This window comes from Pomacea canaliculata, linkage group LG13 (assembly GCF_003073045.1).
Source record: "Pomacea canaliculata isolate SZHN2017 linkage group LG13, ASM307304v1, whole genome shotgun sequence".
Classification (NCBI taxonomy): domain Eukaryota; kingdom Metazoa; phylum Mollusca; class Gastropoda; order Architaenioglossa; family Ampullariidae; genus Pomacea; species Pomacea canaliculata.
In genome coordinates this window covers 7,999,475-8,022,838 of record NC_037602.1, presented here as the reverse complement: position 1 = coordinate 8,022,838, position 23,364 = coordinate 7,999,475, and the positions used below count along the sequence as shown (strand labels likewise).

The window sequence follows — 23,364 nt, the reverse complement described above, 5'->3', positions numbered from 1 at the left end:
GAAAGATTTTTTGTTTGTTTTTTGGCAGGTCCTAAACCATATAACACTAGGTATGGACTTGGACATCACTCATCTAACAATCCACACGCAGCGCCTTTTGTCCCTCTTACTCGACCCCCCAGATCCAATGGGGAGGGATTGGTGTCTACTTGCTGTAACTCTTGGATTGTCAGATTTCCTCCCAGCACTTGATGGCCAGGAGACGCAGCAAGTGTCGCAGACTCAGCGAGTGTTGGCTGAATGGGCTCGTCGCACCAGCACACAAGTGCGGAACCTGGTTGCCCATCTCAAAGACTTCAATCGCATCGATGCTGTAGAAGCTATCTTACGGACTACTGCTCCCTTTCACACCTTAACGTACGAGGATCAGAGCACAGATGAGAGTGCAGGGGCCCATGGCACCGATGCTTCCACTAACACTCTCTCCAACTTGTCGAGATGACAGCAGGCGCATCTGTCTTTCTGACTGCGCTAACAGTGTTCTAACAATGGTCATGCCACATTTGTCTCCCTGTGTGCCCCTGCTCATGTGTGTGTCTCTTCAGTTTCAGTGATAGACCTTGTGGAAAGTTGCATGTTTGCCATATTGGTGCAAGGCTTTGTGGCTTTTAGAGCAGAGCATATAAAAGCCTGTAATTCAGTTGATCCAGTGACCATCTTCAGCATTTTTAACAGTGAAACCACATTCCTTTAATAATTTACCAGTTCAGAGACAGCAGGTCTGCATTCTGGATGTAAAGTTATTGACTCATCTTGTGGGAATTAACTCATGAATTTTGTGATATGTTTATGGTGTATTTCCAATATAACCTTCCTGTTCATTCCTCAGATGTTGAATAATCCTGCAGTTAAGAAAGTGAGCTGATGACACATCTCAACATAAGATGTCAAAGCACATCTGGGTTGTTGCTGAAGCAATACCTTTCTTTGCTTTTCCAATGCAAACAACATTCCTGATGTGAAAGACTTACTTGTGAGCTTTATGAGACTGAAGTGAATGAAGCGCTGCTTGACCCTTGATTCTGCATGCGTAGTGAGTGGTTGTTGCTATGTGACTGGCTTGATGGATGACAACAATTTGACCAGCTATTATCTGTGTTTACTTAGCCTGCATCTTGTGGACAAGAGGATAAGCATGGACTGAGCAGTGTGCAATGAAATAACTTGGTCGCATCACTCTGTGATTTAACAGCAACAGTGTGTGATGTCTTCAAGCAGAATATGTATTATAATACTTTTGGAGCTTTTTTGCAAAAAAATGTTTGAGAAGAGAGAATTTCTTTGAAAGGACATGATAAATCCCATTTTATAAAATCTGTTTGTGAAAGGTTGTCTGAGATGATTTTTTGCTTTCATTCCATTGAGTTGAGTTTAACATTCAACATGAATTTAGCATGATACAAAAAATGTTAATGCTGGATGTGTTGGGGAGTTCTTCTTTTGTAAACATTTGCACCTAGATTGAGCACTGTCTTTTGTTCGCAGGGAAGAATTCAGCATGGATTGGCAACGTATTTACTTCAAGAAGTGGGGCAAAGAAGATGGTGGGATATTAATTGGTAAAATGACCTCCTGGTACACAGTGTTCAACAGCATGACTTTGTTGAAATTAGAAAAGACCCACAAGCTCAGACTTCTTTGTGGCATCAATGACTGCTATTCATATTTTCCTGGCTTTGCTAAAGCTGATATTTGTTAGTTTGTTCAGCTCCGTCATTTTGGGGGAAGAGATGTCCCTTTTCACTTTTGGCCAACTGAGACATTCTACAATCGCTCTTCAGGATTTGGATGTGACTGAGTGTGCAAATTTTTGATAAGTGGAAATCAGTTTTGATTGTTGTTTATAATTCTGGTGTGGAATATTTTGAGTAGGTTGGAGTTTGTTGTGAACAATGGCAGGTCTTGTACCACCCTTCCAGTTTTGCGTGCCTTGTACTCTTGTTTTCCAAGCTGTACCTGCTTGTGAAGACAAGAGGCTTCTCGCACATGCTTTTCACTGACAGACAAGGAACATTACATTATGAGCTCAAAATAAGGAGTTGGGGGAGGGGGAAATGGAAGTGTTGAATTTTCAGATGACATTTTATTCTCCTGGAATTATTGTTTAAAAACAATTAGCCAACATGGTCTGGCTTGTCACTATCAGTGGTCTGTGTCCAGAGATTTTTGTAACAAGAATCTTTGCCTGAGTGGTTTGCTGATTTTTAGTTTGTTTTGTGGAGGGGAGGACTGTTCTGTTAATCACTACCTCTGCATATGTATATGAATATCAAATGTGTAAATATGTCCAGTGTACAGAAAATATTGATGTGAAATAATATTGGTTTTGTCTGCTTTATAACTTCGTCATTTCTGTTATGACTTGCACTTGTTGCAAGTACAACAGCTACTGCCATTTTCATCAATGCATATTTTGACACCATCAGAAGGATATGGAAGTGTCCACTGTAGAGAAAGATGATTTACAAAATGAATCTTTTACCTGTGCATAATTCTTTACTACCACTAGCATTATTTTATCTGTATTTGACAACTGAGTCATCATTGAGAAACTCCTTGTAAAAGTTTTCTCTGTACCTCAGTTATTTTCTGCATAACGTCTATGCCTTTCCTAGAAAACTTCTTTAAAATTGAAAATTTCATTAAAAGTGACTTTGTTCAAGTCCACCACCTCACCTATTTGACCTCTGCTTCCTAAATTTCATTTGCAGTATGGAAATAGTTTGATTTAAGCATGATATGGTCTACAATTTAAAGTTCTTTCAAGGAGCGTTTTACTGCAGTGGAAGCAGAATTTTTTAAGCATTGTTGGACGATTGTTTATGAAACAAAAGAGCAGGATGCCTCAAAATGCAGAAAGTCTTCAAACAAGCATATTTGCTTATGTCCAAATAAATGACGAGGTTAGGTCTAACTATAGATGTAATCAGTTTCAAGTAAAAATATTGTGCTGAAAAAAGTCAAGGCATAAAGCAAAAAGTCAGTCCAAAATTGCCGACCCAAAAGAAGAAAAGGTCACAAAACAACTAATTTTCTTGCATTGCAAAGTTTTTTTAATAAAAGAATCCTGCTCTTTGTTCTCAAATATTATTTACATTGTGGGTGATGATTAATACTTTCCTTGTCTTTCATGACTTCAAGAATGCATCACCTTGTTTCTATAGTTCACAGCATTTGTCACCTGTACGGTCCACTTCACAATTGTCACCTTCCTTATAAATCAGCAGTAAAAGTTTTGCAGAACATATTGTTTATGTAATGGCAGAGACATAAAGTGTCTTTCGTAGTTATAGCTGTCTAAAACGTATTTTTTCATGTGCTTCAACTATGATCTTCCATCATCTTCACTCTCTGTAGTGCTAGTTAATTATCCAAGCATCCAAACTCACCAGAAAAACTGCATTTATTGCTAGAGATTAGAGTAAACGTAAGTATCCTCTTGCAAAGCAAGTGGTCTGTCCTGACTTCTAGGAATCTTTAATTTCAGCAAATGGATGTCTGATGCTGCTTTTGGCCACTTGAAAAAACTTCCTGCTGTTCGTGTTTTCTGATAGCATAGTTTGGTGAAAACTATGTATGCATCTGCACATTTAGATGCAATAATTCCTTTTATAACACATACCAAGATGGAAATGAGACTTAACAAATGAAAACAAATCAAGGTTTTTGTTCATTTCAGCAAAAATGCCTGCAACGGCTTACAATTTTCAGAAACAGTAACCTTTTTTCTCATTATTGCCTTCATGGACAGGGATTTAAAATCTTTTGTCTTAGTAAGGCTTTGATCATCTTCAACACTTTTGTTTTAGGAGTGTTCCCGGTCTTTTGTGTAGTGTGGATATTTAGCTTTTCTACATTGTGTACATTGTATTATCTGCAGCTAATCTAATTGTGTAGAGGTCAGCTTTATGTAGTGCTGCAACCTATGTACAGAAAACTGCTTAAACATTACAATTTGTGGTTCACATTAGTGAAAACGCATCATGGTTCCATCAAATTTCTCTGGTATCAGATAGTCTGCAGACCATGAGACCCTTTACTTTTGTGATAATCTATTAACACTCTTTCTACAGAGTTGAGGACCTAAAATTTATACATTTTTCAATTTGCTGTTCTCAAATTTTGGATACCTAAACATAGTTATGCTGATATATGAGTGTAAAAGGCTTTTAAAATACCAGGTTTGTCATCCTCTTTGAGACAGTCTTTTATTTAAAACTGTCATGTGGAAACTTTTGGAAGTTGGATAAGTAAAAGGATGGATGGTCTGAAAACAAACATTCAGGAGCAGTGGCTACTTGAAGCAGTTTTAGGGAAACAGCAGACGGGCTTTTTCTTTTACTGCTGATATTTGGGCATTTATTTGGTGACAAATTTTCATTTTCTGTGGACAGTATGCTTTCAGTCTTCCACAAGATTAGTTTTCTTGCACCTAGAGAGCGTATGTACATATGCATGCATGTGCGTGTGTGTGTTTCGTCTGTTGTGTTCTTGGGCACAGTTAACTTCCTTGCAAAATCTCAGTAGGCCAGTCGTATTGGAGATGGATGTTTCACACCAAAAGCCATTGCAGGGTTATCACAATACTGAACCATATTGCAATCTTTCTCAAGCCAGTGTTCAATTCTGGTCCAGATTTTGTACTTTATGAACAAATCACAGTCTACTATAACCTGAAAGGTCAGTTGTATTCAGTCATTAGGGAAATGCCAGCTCAAGCTTCTGTATTATGTCAGTAGGCAAAGCTTACCAGCTTTAAGATGCAAATTCTGCAGAAGAAATTTCTTACCAAAAATGTCAGAGCCTGTTACTGAAACAAAGTAGCAGTGAAGCAAACATGCATATTAGCTAATAAGATGTTTGAACTTTGCGAACTTTGCACTTTGTGTTCTTGTTTTATTTGGATACACACACAGAAAATAGTTTCTATTACTGGAGAAATTCAGTTTTCATACCAAGTCCCACATTACAGTGTATAATTTTTCACATTAGCAGTAAACATGCAACTTGTGACTAAATCAGAATTCAATACAGTGTTTGTAGAACTATAGATGTATAGATTGCTTTAGAAGTTAATGATTCACATGTTGTCAATCAGCATTTACTGTGACCAGAAGAATGATGATGCCATCTGCTGTGCTGTTAGTGCTACTTCATGGCTGCATTAATTAAGCATGCACATATTGTATTTTGACAGCAGAGCTGTGGATGACTATGAATTAAAATTATTTACAAGCAGTTTAAAATAGGAATGACTTGTTTTCACTTATACACCTATGAACAAAGATCCAAAGCAGCTGTGTATTGTAATTTTAGTGCAAGTTCAGGAAAACATCCCATTGAGAGATAAACTATAAAGAAATCTTAGCTATGTAATCCATATCTCAGCTATCGCTGTCAGGATACTACCATGGATTTTTTTTTCAAAGACTAAGCGGGTCTGTGAGAGTATTACTACTAGTCTCACGTGAGCTTTGGGGGATTTGGTTTCCTTATCAACGTATTAAAAGTTCTTAGCAACATAGTCAAGGCTTAGTGCATTGGTGTCTGCAGCCGACTTCTTATGTGCATTATCTGCCTGGGTGTAAGGTTTTTCTATATACGAACACATAAGGCTGAGATAAAGAATGGTGGATGAGGTTCTTCTGTTACTTTTTTTTTTTTTTTTTACCAAAAGTGGCATCAGGACTGGTTCAGAGCTTTAGTCTGGCATTTTCAACTGCGTGCCTTGTGTTCTTGCTTGCCTGATGCGCCCCTTTCCCTCCTCACCCACCATTCATATCATCTTGCTTTGAGAACACTTCACTTCCGTGCCATTGATGTTCTTTTACTTATAAAACATTCATTTATTGTTAATATTATATACCAAATGGTCAAATAATGGAACACTGTCAGAATGTGGATGCTGGCAGAAAAGATTGAAGTATGTGTGGACATGTTTTGGAGTGTCTCCTTAAATTATTATTATAAGTGTGCATAGCATGTTTTATTAGAGGGTCATTGCAATTCTTGGTTTAATTTTCAGGTAACTTTTGAAATGTACATCTGTGGTAGATCTGTTTTAGACGTAAGATGGATGTTGGCATCGCAGATTTTGGTGCTTCTACCTGCATACTTCTGTACTTTATCTGCTACGAAAATCTGTGTTTACAGAAGCACTTGTACATGTATATATCAACAAAAACTTGTGCAGGTGCACACGTGATCATGCTGCTGAAGTGGCAAACAGGCTCAACTTCGGCACTCGTACTTGGCCAAAAGACAGACTGGTGGGCCACTTTAATATCTTGGTTGTGTTTAACCAAGATAAAAAGGCTGGCCCATTTTATCCCCTTAATGTTAGCATCATTTTAAAATAACTTCTGTACCAAGTGATTGCTATATCAGCAGTTCATTGTGAAACAGTGCTGCTTTTAAGCATTCACAGCTGTGCTTGACAAAGTGATCTATAAATCAGAATCAAGCACCAGCAAGCAATGGCTGCAAGACTGGTGCTTTTATGCTGAATGACTATTCATCGGTGTTTTTTGCAGATTACAGCTAGTGATCTGCCCACTGTCCATACTTTCAAGAGATTTATCAAATTGGTGGTAATTTTCTGTCTTAACAGTAGTAGTAACAGTTGTGTGCATGCATGCTTGTGTGAATGGATGGTGGTTGAACGTACATGAATATTCAAGTGTGGGTCTGTGAATGTACATTTGTATTGTCTGCTAATAATTGTAGATTTGTTGGTATATTTCGATCAATTTCCAACGAACTTTTCAATTCTCATATTGAATTATTTTTTTTACAATTTTGAAGCAGTTATAGAATGCGTCATCTAAAAGTCGAAAGAAAAAATCCTGCAGAAAGCTCTGATCTTTGTGAGAATATATATATATGACCATATTAGAGATTTCAGTGTGCACAACATCCAATATTAATATCCTATTGGTAACACACATCTTTCACAAAATCCACTTTCTGTTCATGACAGCTTTGATTTGACAGTGTAAAGTGTTTTTTATACATGTACATGGATGTGAAAAGGAAAGATCATCAAACCATTTTTCAGTTCAGTCCATTCCTTTTACAAACTTTTACATGCCAGTGTTTTCTTGTGTATTCTGCTGCCAGGTGCTTTGTACTATCCAGCTATTGAACACTTTGGATGGTATGCACTTTGAATTGTGAGCATCTTTGGTATTATTCCAGCTGAAATTTTAAGCATCACAGTGGACCATACGTTTGTGCATTTACCCTTTTTTCTTTATGAATTTAATGCATTTTTGCATGGCACTTTCTTTGTAGCAATTTTTTTTTTTTTGATGGGGAGGAAGTGAGTGTCTTTATGACCTACATGACAAGAAAAGCTGTTATTTACAATACACACACACACACTGTCTTTAAATGATATGCTTTATTGGCTGGAAATTTATGCCAGTGGCAGCAGGTTAGATTATTGAATGTAATATACAACTCTGCGGATGTTGTACAGGATCTTAAAGATGGTGTGCCTATCGGTTTGTCTTTTGTTACTAACAAGCCATTTGTGTGTAGGGCAGAGTTGTACAGAAAGAAAAAAAAACTGCTTTTACAGAAAGGAACAAATTGAGATCATTGTAGGCAGATTGTAGAAGTAATGGAGGTGATGATGTCTGGATCATGAAACTTTTCTGTAAAAGTTAATGATGTTTGGTATTTTATGAAGGCGACTGGCATGTCAACAATTTACAGTTGTTTTGACTGATGTTTATGCATCCCAAGAAAGGCGCAGCCTGTTGTTCCGGTGCTGCTTTTAGAGACTTGTTTCCTCTCATTGAACAAATGCCAAAATGCGGCACACTTCATGCACGTTCTTGAAAGAAATCTCCTTTGTGTTTGCATAAGACTGGTATTTCTTTTCAGAATGCTTTTATTTATTCATTAAAAATACCACTTTCCTGCAAAACTTTGTCTTGCCTTCAGCCTCTCCATTTTCTGGTGTATGTGTGTGCTGACAGACTCAAACATAAGGCAAATGGGCGAAAGCACAGGAGCGTTTGTGGTTCTAGTTCAGCCTCTGTAACCAGACCCGATGATGTCTCGGGTAGAACTCAATCTCACAGTCTACGCATGTCGATGTTCGAAGGCAGAACTTGGGGTGTGGGTGAGTCCAGAGAGCTATGGTGGGTGCACAGGTTACGGTACGCAGGTTAGAGGTTATCGGTTTGTCCGACTAACTCCCTCCTGTAGACAAGATTGAGCGATAAGGCTGAAAGACTCGAAGCACCGAAGTACAAGCACTTCAGGTCACGTGGAGGGCTGATTCCAGGTGACGTGACAGGTGGGGGAGAGCTGCAGAGATTCCAGACTGTCCACACCGCCCTTTGATTTACAACAAAAGCAAGTAGAAAGTTTATTTTCTATAGTTTTAAATTTCGACACACGAAACGCTATGTTATTATAGTATAGTCCTACAGTTACTGCGATACGATACTTTAGAGAGTGAGAGAGAGAAAGTGTTCATGAGTGTAAGACCGTGTGTATGAGCGGTACGGTGTGTAACAGTAATAAAACAACGTGCGATTTACGTGGCACGTGATCACGCTCTCTTCTCTGAGCTTGAGAAAAAAAAGAAAAAAAGAAACCGGACATGGACAGCTTGTAAAATAACGGATAGATGAACGATAGCTCTGACAAAGTAATGAAAGACAAACAAGACGCAGAGGAATATAACAAGAACAAACAGTAACGACTTGAGGGAGTTTCCAGAGGACAAGGCATTAGACATCAGAGACAAGTCATTAGACATGAAGTAAGTGGGAGAAAGGATTGATAGATTGGTATTATGTGAACTGTTGTCATGGAAGAGGTGTGTTCACATTTAAAGAATTCGATGGAGGGTAAATGGCAGGTATGCTGCACCGTAGCCAAAAAGCCGGTGACCATATGTTGAATGATTTTAGTGACAGGGATAGTTGTTATGCAGTCATCAGTCCAAGATTTGAGTTGTAGCTGGGAGGCAGAGGGATCAGAAATTTAGGGAAACACGAGTCTACAAAGAAATCGAACCACAGCACTGACAGCTTTTAATGAATACGAATACTGGCAGCCAGTGCAGAGAGCGAAAGAGAAGACTGACAGTCCTGGCTCTTAGCACCAGACGTGTAGCAGACTTCTGTACTTTCTGGAGTTTGTGAAGAAGGTATTCAGGACAGTAATCAAGGTTTACAGTAATCAAGTCTTGTTAGAACAAACAGACAAGAAAGTTGGTTGAGCCCTGGTAGACAGAATGTGACGGTTGGCGCTGATCTTTTGAAGCTCATAATAGGCAGATGGACAGACACCTTTAACTTGATTATCGACGATGATGGCATCAGGGACGATAAATCCAAGATTTCTAAGGGATGGCTTAAAGGTGAGGTTGGTTTATCCCACCCTGACGTATTCGGGTAGACTGATGAACGATGGTCAATTCCTTCTTACCTAACATACGAGGACTTTCGTTTTATCGTCGCTAAGTTTCAGTTTGTATTGAATTATCAAGTCTTTGACATCACTGATACAGGCTTCTGATGACAGAGCGAGTCGCAGTCGGCAGAGTGAGCAGAACAGTTGTGTTATCAGCTTATCGCTGATGATAACAGCGAGACTGGGGGATTGATTACAGGGGTTTAGTGAACAAACTTAAAAGAATGGGGCCAATACTCAGCCTTGGTGGACCCCGTAAAGGGGAGCAGAAGTAATGTTTGACCACCGACAGTCTGGGTCCTATCAGTCAGATAAGACTGGAACCATGGTAGTGTCGAGGATGCTATTATGCGTCCCCGACTCACTCATGCATTCAGACGATTGCGCGTTCTTTTGTTCTAAACACAAGGACAAATTACACTTACCTACTTTAACTATATCTTAATAATCAAATATTCTAGAAACAAAGGCACGCTTGATTCAAAACCAAAAGAAAAAAAATTAACACTGTCACTGGGCGCTCGTGTTGGCCTTTATAGTTCGCACTTAAGTGTTATGTAGATCAGTAAATAACATATTCAGTCAAGTTGAAATAAAAAATAACAAGCGAAGTAGTGGTGTTGTTGGTGATGACAGCTGATTTCTTGTCTCCCAGCAGATGACAAGCCTGGCAGCAGTCAGCACACTACTGGTGCTTCTGGCCTGGATGGGATCACAGGATGAGGCTGCGGCCTTGCTGGTTGACGACTGCCCGACAGAGGCCTGCACCTGCCAAAGCCACTCCGTGCACTGCAGCAAGCAAAACCTAACGGTAGTACCAGACTTCCGGCAGACCGGGACACGGTTCTACTCCCTGGAGCTCGCGGACAACGCCATCACCCACGTCGGAGCATCTGCATTTGCCAGCGTCAGCACCACCATTCTGGATCTCAGCAACAACCCCATCAGAACTTTCCACGATGATGCCTTCCTGGGTCTGGAGGACATCCTGGAGGACCTGGAACTTAACAACTGCACCTTAGTGTCTCTTCCGGCCTCCATCGGAAACCTGCGGAGACTCAAGACATTGAACATCCGCCATAATCCTGCTCTGACTGCTCTTCCCAGCTCTGTCATGACTACCATTGGCATTACCTTGGAAAACATCGACTTCAGCAACACTGGCATTTCAACCTGGCCGGCTGCTCTGTCTTCAAACATCAGACTGAAGAATCTCCGGGCATCCGGAAATAAAATACCCCGTATTCCTAATGATGCTTTCCTAGCGTTTGCAGCCACTCTGCAGACTCTAGATATCTCCTATAATCAGCTGACTGCATTCCCAGATGCTATCAATGAGCTCAGGTCGGTCAAAACCATCGACCTTTCCTTCAATAATCTAGTCACTATCCCTCCGGGGAAGTTCACTAACTGCAGGTACACTCTCTCAACTCTGTACCTCGTTCACGTGTTTTTTCGGGAAATACCCCATGGTCTCCAGGACCTGGCAGCCATCAAGAATCTTTACCTCTCATACAATCCTATCAACACAGCTCAGGATGATGTATTCCATGGATTAATTTCAACTTCTTTACAGGTAAGCCAATTGTCAATGTTAGGTAATAAGTTGTCCTTGTGGATTTTATGTTGCAGAAATAACATCTAGGAAATATAGAGGTCTTCTTCCTTAATTAAGATGTATTTTTGCCTCTTCGCACATGAGTGAATTTGGTGTGCACACGTAGATGAAGAACTATTCTTCATTCATCCAAAGCCTACTGTGTACATGAACAACAAATTTAATATTTCAGGTACTGCACCTAGACCACAGTCTACTTGCGACTGTGCCAAAGGCCTTGAACAGCTTGACAGCGTTACACGAACTGAATATCACCAACAACCGTCTGAGCACCGTGGACAACTTTGCCTTCAGCGGTCTGCACAATCTGGAAGTCCTCTACCTGGATAACAACCCAATCACCAACGTCAAGACTGCGGGCTTTAGTGGACTGAGCAAACTGAAAAAACTTTACATCCGCAACACTCCACTCTCCTACGTCCCCAACTCAGCCTTCTCCTACACCCCTGACTCCACCCCGTCTGTGGCTTCTGTCCTGCAGGTGCTGGACTTGTCCAACAATAAGATCACCCAGCTCTTTGAGTACGGTTTTCCTGGAATGACAAGCCTTCAAGAAGTAACTTTTTCTGGGAACCCGTTGTCCAACGTGTCTGCGAACGCCTTTGAGGATCTGACCAACGTGCAGATGCTGAATTTTGAGCATTGTCAGCTCACAAGCGTCCCCCAGGCTGTGCGTGTCATGCCACGACTGCGCAGAATCCGTCTGGAAGGCAACAACATTGAGTGCTCATGCCAAACTCTGGCTTGGGTTGAGAAATGGAGGGAGACTTCTGGGCTCATTGCTCAACTTGATGGGCATTGTGCCAACTCCACCCGCTTCATTCAAGATTTTGTGGATACTGATGCCCGCTCATGCCCATGAAGATGTCTGGTCATTCATTCCCTGTGTTCCATAGACTGATCTTGGCAGCGTCTTTCAAATGTCCTGCCATTCTTTATTGTGCCAAACAGTCTGAAACAATCAAGTCTATCCTTACCTTTCTCATGGCAAGAAATACGAATCGCTAGCAAGCAGCCTGATTAGATTTTTAGAAATGCTGTGCATTCTTTTAACTGGAGTTGCTCTCTTTGTGATGAGAATGTGAATGATAAACATTTCAACACTCTGCACTGTTAACCAAATTGAACATATAATGGCAAATCCTATGTTTTCAACTTTGTCAGTAAACATAGCTCCAAGTCTTTACTGATTTTTCCAATAATGAGTATGATTTTGTGTGATCTTAAAAAATATAGCATTTTTTTTAAAGTGTTGAAATCTGGGCAATAAAAAAATGTAGGTGCAATGAGGAATAGCCATATTTTATCATGCAGTTGACTTTTTAACTGCATTCAGCAACAACAACACACGCACGCACACAACAGAAAATTGAGAAGGTTGATTAAGCACGCTACCACAGTCATGGACAATGGGAACACCAATAACATTAAGATGTTTTTATTACACAAAAATATATTGCACTGTAAAAACAAAAGTATAATCTTTCTATATTTTTGATTGATCAATCATGAATTAAAATGTTTGTTTACTGGATAAACATTCATCCAGCAAAAAGACTATCATGTTGCACAGCTGAACTATTTTAATTCCTAGTCCTTTGCTATTAGCAAGCATTACAATTTTGACAGTGATCTACTTAAAGGGAATGGTAAGCCAGCTATCACGTTAGGCTTAAATATCTAGGTGCTCAATTGTTCTCATTCAAAGTAGTGGGTTTCAAAATGCTGTTTAATTAAAATTGCATCTAAACCACAGCCCTGGGCTGGTTCATGCTGGCCGCCATGTTTTGTTGTCAATTAATATCAGCTTCCTTCTGATGTAGGTGTTCCCTTTTGGTTTCTCAACTACGGTCACATCCTGGATTTAGAGATAATGCCACAAAATTATGAATTTGATCATAGTGATGGAACAAGAGAAAACTGGAGAATACTGGCGTGACAGCGGACAGGGTTATAAATAGTAACACGGCAACTACATGCTTCAACATAGGAAGAACTTGGTTTAAGCAATTTTTTAAAATTGGTCTTTTACAAAAGATAGTGAAGTATAATGCTGTTGATCGCATATCAGGCTAATGATTAAAAATATCAGTATTCTTAAGTTTTTATACTGATCTTACCAATTTGATCCACTAGAGTAAATGATACCAAAATGCCAAAGCACCACATAATTATGAGGTGTAAGCATTTCAATAGCAAGGAGATAAAACTCTTGCTAGATGAGATGACCTAAGGAAATAATTATCTTTCTGGATGCCTCAAAGACTCTTTCAAATCCAGATTCCAGGGAACTGTATTGTTGTGGCAACAATGTAATATCAAATAAAGAAGTCAAGACTAGTTTCATTGGAAATACAGAATTAAACAATATGGGCCTAGGCCTGAGAAATGCAAATGAAATGAGTCAATATTAATTCCAGGAAACAAAACTGTGAACAGAACAAGAGTAAACCACTTTTTAAAATCAACTGTTAATGTCACAGAAGTGGTCTGCTATGCACTTACACACCTGAGCAAGGGCAAATCCAGTTTTTAGCATTTAAAATGAAAACAGACTAGTATACAACTGTACGTAGAATGAAACAGACAGAAGCAAGCGATCTTGCAGAGCAGACTAACACTTTTCTGATGCCTTTTCATACTTCTCAGTCATTTAAGTTCCCAGTCTTAGCAAAGTGAAGAAAAGACAGACCACAAAATTCAATAACACATAGCTGTTCATGAAAATTTCAGTTAACTTATCTACAACATCTCACAACAAACTGACAGTATTAGGAAGTAAACTGCTTATTTCACCTACATATCTTTACATCTTGATTATTGCTATAATGAGCCAAAGTTACATAATAATCTGCTTCACTTTCACAAAAGCTATATATATACACACACCCACATACAAAGCAGCGGAATTAGCTAAAATACATAAAATAAAAATACAATTACAACATTTCTCTTCTACACTTAATGACATAAGATGTAACAGTCAGAGTATCATGGGAGATCTGTCTGCTTGTCTATAATCTAAGGGATGAAAAGGTTATAAACACAATGCACTCATGCAAACACATAACAAAAGGCTGCTATGGTAAGCTTGTGTCAAGTCCAAGTAGACAGTGGGATGAATGTGCCAGTCTTCTTTTCATCCCTTGTCATTGGGGAGACACACTAGTACTGGTGAATGCCCACCACCAGGGTGGTCTTGAGAAAGTCCCTTAGTGGTCCACTCATTCAAATTCATCACCCAGCTTTCCTTTCATTTGCTGCGGTATCAATTGAGGATTATATTCCGCAAGGTGTCATGCTGGACAACATGACTGAACCATGCTAGCTTCTGCTGCTCGACAGTAGAAAGAGGCTCCTGGACATCTATCAAGCAGATACTTCGGACAAAATCATCATCTTTTGTTCCCAGTAGGATATCCAAAGAGGTCTCCTGAAGCACTTTGTTTTGAACACCTCGATACGTTGTTTATATTCTGTGAGAAAGGCCCAAGTCTTGCAGCCACACAGCATGATGGGTGGGACAACAAGAGACTTGTAAAGTCTGAAACTGGTGCGGATTTGCTGCTGTCCCAAATCTTTTTGAGCCTGGCCATTGCAACTGTTGCTGCTGTGATCCCAAGATAACCATCCACTGTGCAGCTACCAGATAGTCACACCCAGGTATTTGAAGCATTGCACCTCCACCATTCAGATCTCACTTTACTAATCTGAGGGCTTTGACCGTGACTTTGCTCTTGTTGAAAGCCACACAACTACAGGGAAATATCGAAATCTCGTATAAAGGTTACTGAATAGAGATTCATGGATACATTTTAAATTAAACCCACCTCCCTCCAAAACAGTTTGCACATAAGCAAATTTTCTTACAGACCTGATTTGACGACTTTGTTCAGCAGACTCTAATTACTGCTCTGTTCTTAGCTCATCATTACCTGAACTCTGAATGGGTTTACTAGCAAGTGGAGTTTATTTAGCTCCAGAAGCATGAGCCAGATCCATCAAGTTAGCGACACCTACTGAGGGAAGAAGGAAATTTTGAATGAATGAAAACGTGCTGGTATAGTCCCCAGACGTCTGCTGCTGCTGTTGCTGTTGTTGCAGTCCTTCCATTCCTGTGCCTGCACCATCACTTCCAGGAACATAGAAGTTGTGCTGTCGCTGCACACTTGCATCCACCATGCCAGCTGCTGCGCTGCTGGTGTTGGCACTGGTGTATGGCACCATAGCAGGTAAGGTCTGCAGCTGATTATACTCCAGGGTGTGGTGAGGGAGGTGAGACAGGGGATGGCTTGGTTCAGCTCTGCTATTTGTGGCGACCAGAGTCTGCTGGGGGTCATGGTGGTGGGGATGCATGGTGTAGTGAGGGTCCATTGCCAGATGGGGGTGGGGATGAGACAAGGGGTGGTGAACTGCATCATGAGGTTGGCCCACCCCACTGCTGTTGGAAGTAGAGGACAGGCCTGGGTAGGCCTCTACCCCATCCAAACTGACAGCCTGCTGCTGGAGGTCATGTGCAGGCATGGACATTGCCACCTGTGACAAGAGATGCATGCCATCATTGTCCATCACCCCCACGTCCACCCCACTGTCTACCCTCTGTTCCTCCTCCTCACCACCCACAACGACCGCTGCTGCAGCAGCTTTTTGCTCTTCCTGAAGACAATCAGCCTTGACCTTTCTGGATTTGACCAGCATCTTCTTGGCAGGAGGAGTGCTAACTGGCTGCTTGATGCTCTGATCAGAGTCCAAGACCTCCACTTTACGCACTGGTGGGAGAGCTTCATCATTTCCATGAACGAGGCGCATGTGGCGCCGGAGATTGTAGAGGCGATTGAAGGCTGCACCACACCAGCAGCCATGTTCTTTTGTGCGTGAATGCACCTTAGCATGGCGCGCAAGAGCATTACGAGCTTTAAATGTCATCGGACAGTCTGGACACTGTAACAAATACAAATATTGTCTCACAACTTGGCTGGCAACCAACAGCATGGAAACTTAAAAAGGTTTGTTAAACTTATGCAAACAAAATCTCTGATGTAAATATTTTTGTAGGACTTTTAAGCTTTGAAAGCAAATGAAAAAAAAACCAAATGGAAAAGAATTTTGTAAAGATAAATAAGAACATGTAAAGATTTGTTCTGCATTTAACAGAAGAAGTTTTATATCTTTTGCAGGCATCAATTCAAAAGCATACCTTAAAACGACGTTCTGAGCTGTGCTTGTAGCTGTGGTGCATCTCCAGTGTCTTCTTTGCATGGAAGGCAGCCCCACACAGTTCACAAATGAAGTTCCGTTCAGTAGAAAAATGGCGAGCAGTGTGACTACGAAGATTATCTTGTTCGCTGCACCGGAAATTGCAATACTGGCAGGCAAAGGGCTTGCTGTTTCTGTGGTGCCGCAAATGTCTCTGCAAAGCTGGACGTCTATTTGGCAGAAATGAACTGAATAATTAGATCTGCAAGCAGACCTTAAAAATTGCACAACAACAGATTTTGATTATTGAAGGATGGCAACTGTAAAATCAAATTACTATATGACTATATATACATTTGTATCTTAAAGATACATTTCAAAGAAAATTTATGCTAGAAAAAACAGTTGTCATCTATTTTCAACTCCCTTTGCTAAAATTTTAGATAATATGTTTGTCTCTGTTATTTGAGAATAAACTTAAACCCTTATGTCAAAGAAAAAAATCTGAATGCACCCGAGCAAATAAATTAAAATTATATTAAAAAGAAAGTCATTTAAACTGGCGTCTTATTTATAAAATTATCTCATGTTTGTAACATTTCAGTCTTTAAAAACTGTTTAAAAGTTAAACAGAAGTAATTTTTCATTCCACATCATACTAACAATGATGATGATGATGATGCTTGATTTATATAGTGCAGAACTCATTCTTATACAAAATCATAAACTTTATGCCTTAGAATAATAAAAAAAAAAGCGTAAGAATGGAAGGATAGGCACCAATATAGACAAACTCTTACAGAAATAAGGTAAATACACAGGGACCTAAAGTAAATTACAAGGTAAACTGGGAAAGCATATAGTACAACTTAAAGACACTAGGTAAATCAGCATAATCTACAATTCTTTTGGTAGGCCAGAAGAATTAAAAAAAAAAAATCCAAGAAGCGAGAGAATGGATTAGTAGATGAACAAGGATTACTTAAAGTAGTGCTCATTGAAAGGATGAGTTTTTGGTGCATGTTTGAATGTTTCAGTGGGGGCTAAGTGATAGATATGAAAGGAGAGAACTGTTTTGCTAAAAATAGTCATGTTGGTTCAATTTGGTAACAGGAACCAACACTCTGGTATCCTCCAACTTATGCTGACTGCTCATATTTTATAATCATTTTAGCTGAACTGCTTTGTCCTAGCTATCAAGCCACTGCCTACAAACATTTTGTGTAAATGGTCCCATGTGAATCTAACCCCTCTACCACCCATGCTCGTCTCCAGGCTTTTTCTGTAAAGACAAGATCTAAAACATCTGGTCATTCCCCATTTTGTGAGTTTAAAACCAACAGTCAGTTGACGACAAGATTTAAAACATCTGGTCACTCTCCATTTTGTGAGTTTGGAATGGTCATGGGAAACTGGGTGATGCTAGTTTTTAAAAGTTCAGATTTTCTTAGGTTATAGTGTACACAGATTACTAGCGTACCAGAATGAAAATGTCATGCTGTTCTCAAGTGACCAGATGCTACTTCTCATAACTTGTAGCCATTAAGAACTGGGTCACACCATGAAGAATGATAGATAAAACATGCTCTTCAGAAACTGGCATCTCCCCTGTTAAAACGTGGTGCCCTGCTTGGCTTTAAATTTGCTGAAAAATTCTCCCCTCTATTACTGATAGATTAAAAAAAAAAATCAGTCAGTTAAAAATGTCAGCACACCCCACTTCCTAAGCAGATTCAGCTGATCATAAAAAGTGGAAATAAACTAAAAACATACCATGAGGTGCAGCAATTTTATATTCCTGCAAAGACAATTGTTTTGCTATCCAGATGCTAACATCTCACACATTTATCCCATTTTTCAAGTTTCTGCTTTAAATGTACTAAAATACAGAGCTAAAATGAATGATTAAAATTAAGTATATCAGTAATGGACCAGACTCAAACTTGACAGGTTACATGCTGTTCTTAATAAGAAGGGTAGGAATGAGTAGAATTGAATATTCTCAAACTCTGGAATGTTGCACCCTACTCACTGACCCTTTAATTCTAGACTTGTATCTTTTACCTATAATAATTATAACTGAATTTTAAAGTGCATTTCCCCTTGTGGATGCAAAATCAGTGTGCTGCATATCAAAAACTATAAAGAAACCAACAAACATAAGCCTTAGTAAACAGATGACACTTCTAGAGGGTAAAAAGAAAAATAATAAAACCCCTCCCCCACTACTCTGAAATGATCAAAAGCATCATAAGCTAGGTCTAGTTCCCCATTCTGAAGTGCTGTTGACTGACTACGAGCCTCTACACTTGGCTAAACGATGCGCCATTATAGTGTCCATATACACCCTTGGCTTATTTTAAAATTCTGCTGCATGTGTAAATTACTCACCTGAAATAGGATTTGCCGCACTCACTGCACAAGTAAAGTCGTTCATCAGATTTGCCTGCACGTTGGCGGTGTCCCATGGTCTGCCGATGCTTGGCCAGTGCCTTAGGTGTACGGAAACTTAAGGAGCAAAGAGTGCACTGGACAGGCTTCTCACCTAGAAAAGACAAAAACCATTTAAGTTAAATAACTAAGCTGACAAACATATAGATGTCAGTAATTCTACAGATTTAAAGACCTGTAAGTAAATGGAAAGATTTTTGAAAGGACATCACTGTCCTTGTAAATGAGCCTTTTATATCATTGTTTTAGTGGATGTTGCAAGCTAGGACTAAATTTTAGGCTGAAAATAAATCTTTGGGTTTAGAGTTTACATCTCAGCTCTCCAACCTGTCATTCTTCTCAATACTGTGCATCATGCATCATGAAATGCTGCTACTATGAAAGTTAGTTTATAAAACATCTTCCTACATCTGAAAGTGGGCTCAAAAAGCTTTACATAAGTATTTGAACACACACAGGAGGAATCAAGTACACCTTACAAAGTCATTATCATTCCCCCACCCGCGCTCTCTCTCTCAGGGTTTTCTACCAACAGACAGCTCAATGGACTGAAGGGTACAGTAGTATTGCATAAGTAAGACTATTTTTCATCATAAGGATAAATATCCTAATTCCACCCTACCCTTCACCCAAAACAAAACAAAAATAGTAAATAAAGATGATAATTTAGTAAATAAAATTGCCTATTCGCTTTCAACACTTTCTTTCAAGCAGTACTTACCTGTGTGGAGTCTCGAATGTAGCTCCAACTGTTTAGCCTTTGCAAACTGTTTGCGACAAATGCCACACTTCAACTCTTTGTTGTCGTTTGAACTGTTGCATGTGTTCAACTTCTTCTTCACCTTGGCAGAGATTTTAGCCTGGTACTTTGCCAAGGCATTCTTGTGGTTGCAGCCACGCACCCTCATGTCTGTCACCTTTGACTTTTGGCAAGGGTGCTGTCTGTACTGAAAAGACCGTCTAAATGTCTTCTGACAATGCCTGCAATGAAATCTCTGTCGTCTTGTCTCATGACTACACATATGCCAGGAGTATTGAACAAAGTCATTCAGCATGGCGCCACACATGCCACACACAAACCTGCCTCCTGCATGCTGCCTGTAGTGCATAAACAGCATATACCTCTTGTTAAACTGCAGGCCACAAAACCTGCATGTCACCTTTGCATTCTCTGGGACCTGCTGCTGGTGGATGCCTGTCACATGAGATTTTAGCTTGCTTTTTGAGGTAAAAGTCTTGCCACATTCATCACACATATGGATCTCTTTGCTCAGGAAAGCTATTTCCTTCCACTGCAGACCAGTGCACAGGTGGTGCATGAAAGCCACCTCATTAAAGAGCTCTTGATGACAAAAGCGACAGCTGACAGGACTTGAGCCATGACTGAGAACATGGGCTTTAACTGAGCGATGATGTGTTAACATCTCTCCACATCCACGACAGACGAAAAGTCGCCACCTTCCAGCTGCAAGATGCTGCTGATGCTGTTGTTGCAGCTGGTGGTGAAAGTGAGCAGAAGCACTGACCATTACCTGACTGATCTCTCGACCTTGCCCAAAGGCAGCGTGGGCCACAGGGTCGAACACTGTTCCCCTATAGTGCACAGCACTGCAGCCTGTACCTACTGGAGAGCCTGAACTCATGTCAAAGTTTGTGTTTGAATACTGACCATGTGACTGTGACAGGGACCCTTCACAATGGTTGCTGCCAGCTGTTGACATGTCCAAAACAGAACTCTCAAACTGCTGATGACTGCTAGTTTCACAGCTTGGGTTAGGATTATGAAGAACGGTGCCACTATAATGAGCTGAGCTGTACCTTGATCCCTCTGATAAAGCCATGTTAAGGACTTGTCCAGAGTAATGGGCTGAAGCACAGCTGGCAACGTGCTGTGGCATGGTGAAAATTGTCCCAGCATATTGAGCATGCTCTTGATGTGCATTGCATGCTGGGATGGCTTGAGTGGCAGAAACATCCAGAACAGCAACTGCATATTGTGGTGTGCTGCCACTTGTGTGGACGGCTGGTATGGACACCACAGCTCCGGTGTATTGTGGATGGGACAGGTCACAGGTGGTCTGGGATGTCGAAGGTAATATTGCACTGTACTGGGGATGGGCATTAGAAACTCCGCAGTTGGCTTCATTGTGAGCATGAGGGTCAGATGCGTTAACCAGTGGAGTAGCAAAGTGAGGCTGTGTACGAGCACAAGCATCACTATCAAGAGGTGCTGGGATGTTCAACATGGGGTCTGAGTACTTCGGAGCACAATGGGGCAAATGACTAGTGACTGTTGCAGGCACTGAGCAGTTTGGGTTTTGTGCAAGGTTTTGGCTAAAGTCATAAGCACAATCAAAACTGGCAAGCTCTTGAAACTCATCGTCAAAATGCTCCTTGCTTTCTAACCCTTGACTAGAAGATGAGGGCATCTGGTCCTGGGAAGCCACATTTGCTTTTTGCAGATCTGAAGTCTGGCACTGGCTATCAGGCTCACATGCCAGCACCGAACAGCTACTGTCTGCAACATTGTTAGTGGAAAACGGCCCTGACTGTTTGCCACTGCCAACCCTCTTCCGAGCCTGGCAGATTGACTTTCTCCTCCGCCTGTTTCTAGACATGCCGCTGTTGTCTGTCGATTGTGCATGTCCTCCATCATGAGGATCTCTTTGAACCACTTCAATGGCTGCATTATGACTGTTTGCAAATGATGAAGATGCGATGTCATTTCTGCTTTGAATGGCCCCAAACTGTGAGTTAGTGCTATCACTTCCTGAGAAACTAAGAAGTTTGTTGATGGATGACTGGAGAATATTTAAGGCTCTGCCTCTTTCTGCTGGATCTAGCAACAGAAATGTTTCTTCGACTGCCTGCACCTAGGTCAAGAAAATGTTGATGGCGTAAGTTGTGCAGCAATATATATTTCTAAAATGTTTATTAAATAGTATTCCAAGTAATTAAATGCTAAATAAATATAGTATATATAATATATAGAATAAATAGAAGTAATAAAACATGATGAAGAAAATTGCTGATTGATGTGTAGTATGGTGTGATTGTTTAATCAGATTACTGCTGTATTTTTCATTATTTTGTTTACTGCTGTTGTTTTCCAATGAATTTTAAGATTTAATGTGAATGTGATTAATTAAGTGGTATGGCAAAAAAAAAAATCTCATTTACTATTCAACATTTTAACCACACCTATGTACAGCTCCATTTTTACATAAAAAAAACAAAGGCCTAATAGCTTATCATAACAATGCACTATCAAAGCTTTACTCAAAGAAACATTTTGGCAGCCACATGCTGTGCTAATTAACTGGCAGATTTGATGGACTGAATTTTATTTATGGTGACCTGGCTAAAAGTTGGTCGCCATGACGATCACATCACTAGCCTCCTTTAAAAAAGAAATCCATTTAGGTAGGGACTGTTATGCTGTTATGGAATATCTGAGGGAAATATGTTCAAACGTATATAAATTTGCACAGCAAAGTGAGATCGCTAGCCGCTTCCAATGTAAACGATTATGTAACGATTTAGACAAAACTTCTCAGGCAGCTGACGTACAAGCGTCTACAAAAGATCATTGGCAAAACGTATTGCAAATGTAAACGCAATTATTAACATATTAAAGCTTATGGAAAGATGGATATACCATAAACTGGACATTTTTCAATTCTTTCTCATATACCTTTAAGAAAAATGATGCAAGCTTTTCTTCTCCCATTTTCGCTTCGAAATATTCATCTCGAGAACAACGCTGATCATACACTTCCGGTGGGATGGGGAGTGTTTAGAATTTGAAACATCAGCCTGTCTTAGTTTGATGCAACGCTTATATCACAATATACTCGAAACATTCATACGTGTAATGTTTTAATAATGAATTTTCTATAATCGAGTAATATTTTATTCGCTACTTTGTTTTGCATTTAAGATATGAAACGTGGGGAGCAGTGAGAGCTAGAAAGTGTAGGCTGCATGGACGATTCCTTATTCTGGTTCGAGCGACCGGTAACACCAGCAGTGATCAGAAAGAAAGGCTGGCTTCATTTACGCACTTCGTTCATGTTTATCATGGTGTCATGAGTTTATGTTTTATCTATGAGAGTCAAGAGGGAATCTCTTTGGTTGTAAATATAACTTCGTTTGTGTCTTTCGTGCACACACGTTGGACTCGCCTTCGAACGAGAGAATATCAACAAATTCAGTTGTTATATATAACCTTTCCATGGATTGCGTGCTCATGTGAATCGAAAGAATTCTTTAAAGTGAGAAATTTTTCATACGTTTGGTATATGACAGTAATAAGGAAATTATTGGGGAATCAAGGAGGGAAATACTAGACTATGTCCAATGCATCACATCAACACAATAAAATAACCATTGTACAATGGTTGATGGGAAAAGTCATTTCAAGTTGTGTTTTTGACCAGTAATAAACCTGCCTACCCGAGATTTTCACCCCAAAAAGTGGAATAAGTTTAAAAATTCACAGTTAAAATTGGTTTTAACTCCCCAGCTCAATGAAAATATTGCAAGTCATTTTATACATAACTAACAGAAAAAGTGCATAGCAATGTGCATGTTATCATGACATTTATCTTTGATGTGTTTTGTGCATAAAAAAATGTCACTGACAGTTGGTAATGATCAAGCAT

At 39.9% G+C, this 23,364-nt stretch overlaps 3 protein-coding genes across 5 annotated transcripts in view; 2 read left to right on the top strand and 1 right to left on the bottom strand.

The window, feature by feature from the left end:
• Positions 1 to 7,936, top strand: part of LOC112554315 (death-associated protein kinase 1-like) — a 90,365-nt gene extending 82,429 nt beyond the window's left edge. For both annotated transcript variants that reach the window (XM_025222050.1, XM_025222049.1), the window contains one exon: positions 29 to 7,936. In XM_025222050.1, coding sequence (XP_025077835.1) covers positions 29 to 442 — 414 coding nt within the window. In that variant the 3' untranslated portion in view covers positions 443 to 7,936. The remainder of the gene's footprint in view (positions 1 to 28) is intronic.
• Positions 7,937 to 8,147: 211 nt separating this feature from the next.
• On the top strand, positions 8,148 to 12,244 carry LOC112554317 (leucine-rich repeat-containing G-protein coupled receptor 6-like). 2 transcript variants are annotated; one of them, XM_025222053.1, is made up of 3 exons: positions 8,148 to 8,367; positions 10,091 to 11,011; positions 11,226 to 12,244. In XM_025222053.1, the coding sequence occupies exons 2-3, from the start codon at positions 10,094 to 10,096 to the stop codon at positions 11,913 to 11,915; spliced, it is 1,608 nt and encodes a 535-aa protein (XP_025077838.1). In that variant the 5' UTR covers positions 8,148 to 8,367; positions 10,091 to 10,093; the 3' UTR covers positions 11,916 to 12,244. The 2 variants fall into 2 exon arrangements, with proteins under 2 accessions (XP_025077838.1, XP_025077837.1); XM_025222052.1 differs by having other exon boundaries at positions 8,151 to 8,367; positions 10,094 to 11,011; positions 11,226 to 12,243.
• Positions 12,245 to 12,462: 218 nt separating this feature from the next.
• Positions 12,463 to 22,480, bottom strand: LOC112554316. The gene is made up of 5 exons (XM_025222051.1): positions 22,395 to 22,480; positions 19,422 to 21,573; positions 18,641 to 18,794; positions 16,251 to 16,479; positions 12,463 to 15,994 (listed from the first exon to the last, which is right to left on the bottom strand). The coding sequence occupies exons 1-5, from the start codon at positions 22,428 to 22,430 to the stop codon at positions 15,023 to 15,025; spliced, it is 3,543 nt and encodes a 1,180-aa protein (XP_025077836.1). The 5' UTR covers positions 22,431 to 22,480; the 3' UTR covers positions 12,463 to 15,022.
• Positions 22,481 to 23,364: the final 884 nt, after the last annotated feature.

What these genes read in the sequence shown, in the direction of transcription:
- LOC112554317 (XM_025222053.1), top strand. Translation starts at nt 10,094, where the DNA reads ATGACAAGCCTGGCAGCAGTCAGCACACTACTGGTGCTTCTGGCCTGG. An exon ending in TAATTTCAACTTCTTTACAG is followed by an intron (nt 11,012 to 11,225) that starts GTAAGCCAATTG and finishes TTAATATTTCAG; the next exon opens with GTACTGCACCTAGACCACAG.
- LOC112554316 (XM_025222051.1), bottom strand. Translation starts at nt 22,430, where the DNA reads ATGGGAGAAGAAAAGCTTGCATCATTTTTCTTAAAG. An exon ending in TTGCATCATTTTTCTTAAAG is followed by an intron (nt 21,574 to 22,394) that starts GTATATGAGAAA and finishes TTCTTGACCTAG; the next exon opens with GTGCAGGCAGTCGAAGAAAC. An exon ending in TGCGGCAAATCCTATTTCAG is followed by an intron (nt 16,480 to 18,640) that starts GTGAGTAATTTA and finishes TCTGCCAAATAG; the next exon opens with ACGTCCAGCTTTGCAGAGAC.